The sequence below is a fragment of the Bombus vancouverensis genome, chromosome 6 (genome assembly GCF_051014615.1).
Source record: "Bombus vancouverensis nearcticus chromosome 6, iyBomVanc1_principal, whole genome shotgun sequence".
NCBI classification, from domain to species: domain Eukaryota; kingdom Metazoa; phylum Arthropoda; class Insecta; order Hymenoptera; family Apidae; genus Bombus; species Bombus vancouverensis.
In genome coordinates, this window is record NC_134916.1 from 9,129,942 (window position 1) to 9,139,799 (window position 9,858).

The 9,858-nt window shown below is 38.7% G+C and overlaps 1 protein-coding gene and 1 long non-coding RNA gene across 3 annotated transcripts; one reads left to right on the top strand and one right to left on the bottom strand.

Annotated features, from left to right (window-relative positions):
* Window positions 1–91: 91 nt before the first annotated feature.
* Window positions 92–6,761, bottom strand: LOC117158073 (alkaline phosphatase 4). Of its 2 annotated transcripts, none has more exons than XM_033336609.2 (8): window positions 6,628–6,761; window positions 5,550–5,656; window positions 4,602–4,822; window positions 4,328–4,520; window positions 3,142–3,308; window positions 2,478–2,789; window positions 1,956–2,385; window positions 92–1,484 (listed from the first exon to the last, which is right to left on the bottom strand). In XM_033336609.2, exons 1-8 carry the CDS (start codon window positions 6,654–6,656, stop codon window positions 1,291–1,293), a joined length of 1,653 nt encoding a protein of 550 aa, XP_033192500.1. In that variant the 5' UTR covers window positions 6,657–6,761; the 3' UTR covers window positions 92–1,290. The 2 variants fall into 2 exon arrangements, with proteins under 2 accessions (XP_033192500.1, XP_076475193.1); XM_076619078.1 differs by lacking the exon at window positions 6,628–6,761 and adding an exon at window positions 5,940–5,963.
* Window positions 6,762–7,163: 402 nt separating this feature from the next.
* Window positions 7,164–9,835, top strand: LOC143302790 (uncharacterized). Its single transcript, XR_013058581.1, has 3 exons — window positions 7,164–7,740; window positions 7,805–7,962; window positions 9,242–9,835. It is a non-coding gene; the product is annotated as an uncharacterized LOC143302790 (long non-coding RNA).
* Window positions 9,836–9,858: the final 23 nt, after the last annotated feature.

Sequence of the window (9,858 nt, forward strand, 5' to 3'; positions counted from 1 at the left end):
GAGCGCAAAAGCGAGCTAAGCTACTTCTTCTCTAAATGCGAGTTTACAACGTTGTTTTATTCGCTTCTGCTCTCAATGTTTCGTATCGTCGTACATCGGAAACGGTTTTCCGTTCGATTTTTTTTCGTTTGGTCAACTGTAAGTGAACCGCATATTTTTCAAAAACGAGTACAATTATAGTTATGGTTACGATTATCAGCTAATTTGCGTATATATCACAGATGAAACTGCATTAATTAAATAACTTAGGTTCTCTGACACGCGCTTACAAGGGCGTTATGGCCCGTTTCAGACGCGTTCGTTAGTTTGGTAGAACGATTTTGTCGAGAAGATCCGTTTTATTAGATTTTATTGCCATAATACTATGGATACGTTTGAAATACACGTACGTTCGAAACGGATCTTTCTACATCCATTAGAAGATCGACCAAATCGTTTCACTAAATTACTCGACTACACTTTCGTCCACACACGGTAAGTTACTAAAATTACTCGCCACTCGACTAAACCATTGAAACGTCTTACTAAACTACTCGACTAAATTATTAGTCGCGTCTGAACGAGCCTTTACATTACGCACGCATACATGTACGCAAGTATATAAATATACTATAGTAAGTTGAGCCAGACATTGAAATACAATATGAATCGTGAAAATTATATACAAAGGACAATTCGTATTGTTGATCACTGTATTCTAGATCAAACGTACCAGTAGTTATTTGCGAATATATTTGCCGCTTATGCGTATGTGTACATTACCGCTCGTAAGCGTTCGAAACAACGCTTTAGTTGATTTACAGTTTATAAAAATCCTTCTTATCTCATCTGTGTTTCAGAGACGGTAAAACCAATTTTATCGTGTTGTAAAGATAAAATAACAATAATACAGAATGTAGCCGTTATTTGTTAACACGTAACTTTGGCTCGTGATCCAGTAATTAAATTACATCCTGTGGCAAAAATAAGGAAAAGAAGTTCGAATACTTTCGAGCGGTATACACGTGTGTCTTTTGTACTGCTTTCAAAATCAAAGAAAGTGATAGAAAGGAAAAAGAGGAATACAGAGGAGAAGTAACAAAGAGTAGGAAAGGTATCAAATATATTTGACGCGTAAATTATAATTGGCTATGGAAGAATTCAACGATTGGAGAAAAAGAAGGGACAGACGAGACCCAGGCAAAGGATATTTGAGCGAGAAAGAATAGCGAAGAAAACGCGAAAGTACGATCAGCAAGAAGAAGCATACTCGTCACGTGCGTTGTTCGTACTTATGGTTAATACATACGATTAATCGAACCCGGTGACGATTAAAAGCAGCACGGACGTCAAGAGAAACACAATAGGGGAACTAGTAGGTTGAGTTACCGAGTTGTGAGAGTTATCACAGTGGGAAGGCCAGTTTTTGAGGCACGCCGCATACGCTACCACGTGAGCGATGTAATTTTGCTCGAAAGTGCCACGAATCAAGTGGGAGTACGGACCTGAAAAATATTTAAGAATTAATTATATTTCTTCAAGTAGAATATAGAGTCAGAAATTGAAGAATATAAGTTTGATAGATGTCTGATTGTTTGAATGTTTGATTGATAGAAATTGATAACACAAAATTGTATTTTGTTTTATGTTTTAGAATTATCGTAAAATATTATGACACAATAAAGCTACCTTCTGGAAGTTAATCTGCAATAAATAGAATGGTATCTGTCAATGTCAAACATACAGCAATTTCGTCAGTTGAACAGTGCATTATGCAACGTTGATTGTCGAGTTATATAGATAAGATAGAGACGCTTTTTCCAATTTCATGCGCTATCTTAATTAATTTTAGCGGTATTATTTACAGCAGGCTAGCTCCTACTTCATCATTAATATCCAATCGATAAGATTTGTCGTTAATTTCCATATCTCGATAACGTCGGTAGACGAAAGCAAGCAAAAGTAATATATTTTACCTATAGCGTAGACTCCAACGTCTTCGCCCCCGTGAGTTTCATCTTCCAAGTATATGCCAGCCATATGGGGGTAATATGGTTCATCGCGTTCCTTGTCTTGATCGACAGGTCTCCATGTCTCGTTAACGTTGTTACTATCGTTTCGCCTATGATGATAGAATCCCGGACCATTGATGTAGCTGAGCGTTTCGTAGGACTGTATTTTTGGGTTGTTTGGATCGTTGGCGAAACCAAGGATATCGTTTCCACGTTTCGGATAACCATTCATGGTGAACGCGTGCGAGTGATCCGCAGTTACGATCACCAACGTTTCTTCCAGTTTAACTTCCTGCAGAGCGACCGATATCGCTTCTTCGAGTTCCGATAATTCCCTCAACGCTAGCTTCGCCCAGTTATGGTGATGCGCCATGTCTATTCTTCCACTCTCCACCTATGCCCGCAACGAATAATTTTAACCGCTTTGAACGAATGATTTTGATAAAGTTCTGGCATAAAGTTGGATCTGTTTAATCATTCACTCACCATTAAAAGAAAACCTTTGTCATTTTTCTTAAGCAACCGAACAGCCTGCTGAGTCATCTCAGCTAAGCTCGGTGTTTGCTCCGTCTTCACAGCATGGTAAGGGAGATGACTAGGAGCAAAAATTCCGAGAATTTTCGACGTATTAGCGATATCGACGGAGAGAAGCTGTTCGAGATTGGTCACCACTTTCCCGTCGGGATTATTCTCAGCCCATACATCCGCCAAATTTTGTCCATCTCCTCTGACACACGTATCGGGATCTATCGGCTCCATTGGTAAGCCCATATGTTGCGCTCCACCGCCCATAATCACCTAACGTTAATTAAACGATCGTTAGACGAACGTTCGAAGCGGCAACGAATACGTATGGAAATGTAGTGGCTCGCCAAAGTATCCGGACAACTGATCGTGGAATATCTTTGTGAACATATTATTACGCACGCTATATAAAGCATTTTGAAGACGAGGAACGATCATCGCGATTATAACAGTACAGAATTTGAAACGTATATATCGAAAATGTGCATTGTACGATAAAAGTTTACGACATCGTTATTGCAAACACGTACGCTTAACGTAAATACGAATAGTAAATTACGTGTCCTAATACTTATGGCGAACAGGGTACGCGAAATCAAGGGAAAGGACAAATGCATTCCCTTACCTTGAACTTGTTTCCTGGTTCGTCTTCGATTAGTTGTCTCGCGATATCCTTTACGCAACCTTTATATTGCGCCGGTATCGACGTATCGCATTCCCAGTCGCGATTATTAGTATGAGCGTATAATCCACCCGGAGTAGCATGCGTGATCCGAGTTGTCGTGACAAACCCTGTATTTCGCCGAACGATCCAGCAAAAAAGGAAATGAGAAAATCATCCAAAATTTGTCAACGACCGAGTCGCTTTATCTTGTATTAACGCGTCTCTTTCGTTTCATATTTGATGCGAGTTTATACTAGGAAAAAGATGCTTGTTCTCGCGTTTCCTTCATTCACCGACATATTGGAAAGTAATGGCGAAAAAGCGAGAGTTACGAGCGTTATGCCCTAGATAAAGCGGAAAGTTGGCTCGCGACCTTCTCTCTGCCGTGTCGTTTTCGAGCTCGTCCCGGCAAGGTCTATTCGATACTGATGTTTAATGTTTAACACCGGTAGCTGGCCGTGAGTAGGTCGTCGTTGCTAACGAGTCACGTTCACGTCAGTCCCGGTTCTATCTATGCGTATCGACCATTCCATTTGGTCAATTATACGTATGTATAGTTACGCTTGATACGTGCATCTACATGTACCTATATATATAGATATACCATATATATATATATATATATATGGTATATATATATACAGTATATACATATATACATATATATGGTATATATATTATATGGTATATATATATAAGGTATATATATATATATATATATATAAGGTATATATATATATAGGTATATATATAGACATATATATATATACCATATATATAAGTATATATATATATACCATATATATATATATATACACACCATATATATATACCATATATATATATATGGTATATATATATATATTTAGAGTGTATATGTAGAGAGAAATTTAGAGTGTATGTGTGGTGTATATATATATATATATACCATATATATATCATATATATATATTTATATATATATATATATTTATATATATATATATTTATATATATATATATATTTATATATATATGGTATATATATGGTATATATATATATATATATACACCACACATACGTCTATTTACGTATTTGCAAGAGGTTATCAGTTCAGCCCTTTGCCCTATCATTTTCTTCTTTTCGCAAGGATAAAAGGCGGCTTACCGGTATCCATGCCACTTTCTTGCGCCCAATCTGCGACAGTCGTAACTTTGCTCTCCTTGTCGGTTTTGTTATTACACCGATTAAACGAAGCTTTCGTATCTAATCCAATAACCTTGTATCGGCATTTAACACCGGAAAATATCGCGGTAGCTGTCCCAGCTGAATCGGGTACTTGTTTGTCGGTGTTGTACGTCTATAAAGAACAGCTCGAATAGAAATTTGTCCGGCTACGAAACTTTTGCAAACCGCTGTACGCGTATACGCGTATAAGTACCTTGGCGAATCCAGTGTTAGGAAAATTTTCGAAAGCCAATTTGTATTCCTCGCCGGTGTTACCCTTGATTTGGCCTTTGTATATTCGACCAGCTGTGATCGTAGATACTCCCATGCCATCACCGATAAAGATAATTACATTCTTCGCGCGATTTTCGTTGTTTCGATAAGCCAGAATTCTTTGAAGATTCTCTTGGCCGGATTTTAGCCAAAAGGACATATCTGTAAAGAGTAAAGAAACACGCTCGTTTGTAATATCATAGCGAATAACTACGAGATTACCGATGTTTACGTAAATTTGTATTTTTATCAGGGACCGTAACCGTTATGACCCAAATTTAAGAAAGCTACAGAATACGAATTCATATTTTACTTGGAACGATTTTGGCTAGGATTAACCATTAAACACGACTAAAATTTTGTTAGTCGTCATTATCGATAAATATTATGGACGATACACGTTTTTATTGGTTATCGATAACTATTATCGATAGGAGAACTATCCTTTTAGTAGGTACCTGTAACCATCGCCGATAACGAAAAATTATTTTTCTGCGTGCTTTCGATCATCGTCAATTTTTATCGAATTTGAACGAAAACGAACCATTTCGTTTCGAGTTACTCGAATTTAAATTGCTGGAATTCAGGAAACACGACCGATCTGGACGAAGCTCGAAGTGCATGCACATGTAGTAGAAACGTGAACGGTGTTTAATAAGCGATTTAAAAGCGTGGAAAGTGGCGACCTTGGTAATGTCAGTTCACGAGTTCGTGAGTCTTGGATGCCACGTAATTGTCAATTCGAATAATTATAAAGATAATCGATTCTTATCAACATGCCAGGACGTGTTTGTCGCAAAGAGCGACAAGTACTATTTTATCTAATATTCAAAATTTGCTTTTTGATAAAAGCCGAAGTGGGTCAAATAATTTGGAAATATCAACAAACCTTCGTAATGGGTAGCATTTCGAGGTAGAGAATTTGCGAGCTCGAGAAATCCCAACAGAGAACACGCTAATACGGCCAGACACCTCATCTTTGTGGAATTTGTAAATCTGTAACAGATTTTATACCATGTTGAATCGTATATCGTATCGTTGGTTCTTCGGTAACGCAACTTGTCGCGAAACGATCACTTAAAGAATTTAAGTTATTTTCGTATATGCTACTTCCATATCGGTGGTCGATATATGGTAATGCAATTGTTTCAACAATTACGAAAGAATGGAAACAAAAGAACTTTTATCACTTGTTCGTTAAATAAATAGAACAAAGATTCAATAATACGCGACAGAGGCAGAGAAAGAAAGAGATATAGAAACCAGAGGTGGTATTTACAACTACAGTATGATGGATTTTGTGGTCAATGACTGGCCGTTCTTCTAGGTAAACATATATATATTATATATATATATATATATATATATATATATATATATACACATATATGTAACAGTAGTCGGCTATTGTAAGTTAATCGTGGCTGTTGGTTCATTAGTTATAATTTAAGGTTTCTTTGATTCGTGCATTGGCCGATTGAATAATAGGCGGCGAAAGAAAGATAGGAAGCGTTTTTTCTCGATGAGGCGAGAACAATTGGTTTGGTGTTTGCGCGTATCGGACAGGTTGATAAAAAGGGAGAGGGATATGAGGTGAACGAGTAACAGGCAATGAAAAGGGGAGCTGGTATTCGGGTCAGTCAGCGGAGTAGCGAAAACGTGCCGATACACATCCTGACGTTCGTAACAAGGCTACTGTATAGGTAGCGCGCGAAAAGATAGCAAAGATAGGAAGACGAGTCGCGAACAGCGAATGACTATTGTCTTTAACCTATATAGCTGCGATACACGGTCACTGTGCATACCGACCGAGAGTCGAGAATCGAAAGTCGATAGTCGAAAGTCGTTCGAATAGTCGTGCTCGATCGTAAAATCGTTGTCGTGCTTGACGGTTCAGCGCTTTGAAGCGGTTTGGCGGTATTTTGCTGGCGCAATAAAGGGGAACGATACTCGTGAAAATTACCTACCCAAATAACTCGATCCGTAAATGGATCATGCTACGTGACAAACGTCTTCTTCCGCCCGTGTGGTACGTTATAGAATAGGTTCTAGTTGTAGATCTCACGGCGTTTACTGTCGTTAGCAGGCACGTGTTTCGAGTGGGATCATCCTTCAACGGTTGACGAAAAGGATCACCGTGGACGAACGTGAGTTAGCAGTGAGAAGGCGAATGGATTTGTCCGATTTGATCGAAATCGGTTGATCCTGTTCGGTGGCGATGTCCCGAATTTTTACAAACACAAAGAGACAGCGATGAGAGCAGCAGTCAGCGATAGTAGCAACAGCAACGGTAACAGTCGATAGAAGAGTAACAGCGCGATATCGATGATGCGAATTAAGAACTGTATCGTCGTTCGGTAGATTTTATCCGGCGGTTATTACCTGACCGGAACGTGATGCCGTATTAACGCCAATACAGCGGCACTGAGGAAGTTTGTCACTTTATATAGCGTTTCAAAGGCCCTGGTAGATTGTGCACGAGGTGGAGAGCGTGCAAGGGACACTGAGAGTACAGATTCTCGAGGAGAGAAGTGGTTTGGGGAGAAGGGGAACCCCTCGTGTACTGCTAATCCGAGCGTAATTGAGCTGCTCGGTGCCATTATGTCTTATGTCCGCGAAAGATTAATTCGAACGCGGATCTCAAAGCATCTTGCGAGTCGCCAATTCTCCACTGTTGCTCTTCATCGCTCTTCCTCGCCCTTCTTTAGCTTTGCCACCTTTTTTCCCCTTCCTCCCGCCCCCTCTTCGTCCAATTTTTCCTCTCAACGATTTTTCGACAACCGCTTTCGAGCCAACGTCGCCTTGATTTTTGTTTACGCCCTCTTCGCTCAAATTAATTTGTCGTATGAAAAACTGTTACAGCGAACTGTTGCAGAAACCGATCATCGACCGATCGATCGACAGATTTTAACGATTGCCGATATCGAGTAGCGAATTTTCAATCGTCGTAAAGTGAAAAGGCAAAGAAAAAAACGCAAAGCGAGGGGAACAGACACGATCGAGAAAAGAAAAAGACAAGAAGAGGAAAGAGGAGAAAGATTTTGTCTGCGATAAAAATCCCGATATTACATTATATGCCGGTATCCGTTTCCTTTTCTTCTTCTTTCATTTTTTGCTAGTTTTATCGCTAATCTCACCTTGCAGCGACATATCCGACGCGAGATCGGGAAATGTAACGAGCATGAGATCGATGTGCTCGCGCATAATCTCACGAGTGCCGTGTGTCAAAAACAATGACAGCAAAACGAAGAGGGATGCAGATTAGCCAATCACGATTTCCAAGTTGCCACGAGCCTTAAGAGGTGAGACGAAAGTTTGACGCACGATTGGTCGGAGATAGGAACTCGCGTGTTGATTCGATGTTGATCTCCACGTTCTGTGCACGTGACGAGTACGAAATAAGCAACTTTCAAAGTTCTCACGACCAATGCGTGATCGGCGTTCACATTTCACAAACACCGGCTGAACATCGTGATCACTAGCTGATAACGATAATCACGGGTATTGTCATCGTGCGTGTTAAAACTCTCTGCATTTCTTCCTACTTAATCCACTGCTTTTTTCCGTGCCGCTATCTATTTTCTACGATATGTCGAGCTGAGTTTTATTTCGGGGCACTCCGAATTTGTGACTCTTTTTACGACGCAAGATAGTTTATAACGTAAACCAGTTGACTTTTTTCTCTCGATAGACTATCGAAATAGTTCACCGCAAGTCCAAACTGCTCGAAGATACATACATCTTTCTATTATCGCAAAATAGTACTTCGTTTGTACGAACTTCATTTGCTGCAACGAAATCGTAGTTGATGCCTGATTAAATAAACGTTGATCGGATTCGCTTACTTGAACGTGAATCGTTATTACGTAAACGAAAAATCATTGGTTGTGGGGATAATCAGAGGATTCTTGTTACCTAAACTCCGATTATACTGTCGATTATACCAATATATTATCTTTGGTTTAGCAATTTTACATAAACGGAGTTCTACCATATATATCTGACTTGTGAAAAAGAGAGGAGATTAATTGATACGAGCACTTCCTACTTACTATTCGTTGTCGATGTCAGTACTGCATTTGGTATAATACCGGCATCGACAACGACTAAACTAAAAACTAAAGCCATTACATGATCATCCATCCATGAGACGGTGAAGTCATAATTACGACAACGATTTCCATCGATACCTCATAATGCATTTATTATGCAACTTACGTTTCGCATCGTTTCTTACTAAATGTGATAAAAATCAAATAAAATGCAAAGTTAAGTATTCTTTATAACTTCTTACATACGCATACTCTAGTCCATTCTTCTTAATATGCTATATAATAAAAATTGTAATTAATAACAGAGATACAATACTACGTATGCGGGATATATATTTTACGAATGGATAGTACTAACTTGTACAATACGGTTCGAGACTAATTTTTACCTTCGTGTACATAGATAGAGTCGTATTAAAGAAAAGCATACCATAAGCTTTATCGATACTTTGAGTTTCCAGTTAACGAATTTCAGTGAATTCTTACATCTTTATTGCCTAATAATTTTATATCTTCTACTCTTGATAAGGGAAATAACAACCAACTGTGATTCAAATATGGTACAAGCAAGATTTTAAGCGATCGCGTATTCACGCGCGCTTCCGATCGTCAACATTCGGCCGTTTTCGGGCGATTCCGCTCACCGATGAAAACTGCAGCACGCCTGCGCAGAAGTCGATGCAAGGACCGCGCGAAGTCGAAAAATGAACGCGATATTCAAATCGCAAACGTTTTAGACTATCCTACAAATCACATTGAGATTCAAACTGTCGTTTGTTAGCTGCACGATGTTATGATATTATTTTATTACGATACCGTCTTTAAAATTAAAAGCACGACAAGCCGTAAATATGATCAACAAAAATTGGCGTCCATCAATCGTCGCGTCAATTCGAACAATCGTGAATTCGTTCGTTAGGGACGTGTAGTAATTTTTGTTTTATATTTGCGCCTTGATATTCTTTTTGAATTCCCAATTTTAAGGGAAATTCAGTATCTTGGCTTCAAGACCTTAACTTTTTAATAATAGACGATTAGTGTTTCATTACTTATTATAAATAATATTATACCGTGGTGATCTTTACGCTAATAAGATTTTTCATTTGTATTTAAATACCAATATTTCATTCCAGATTGGTAGTAACT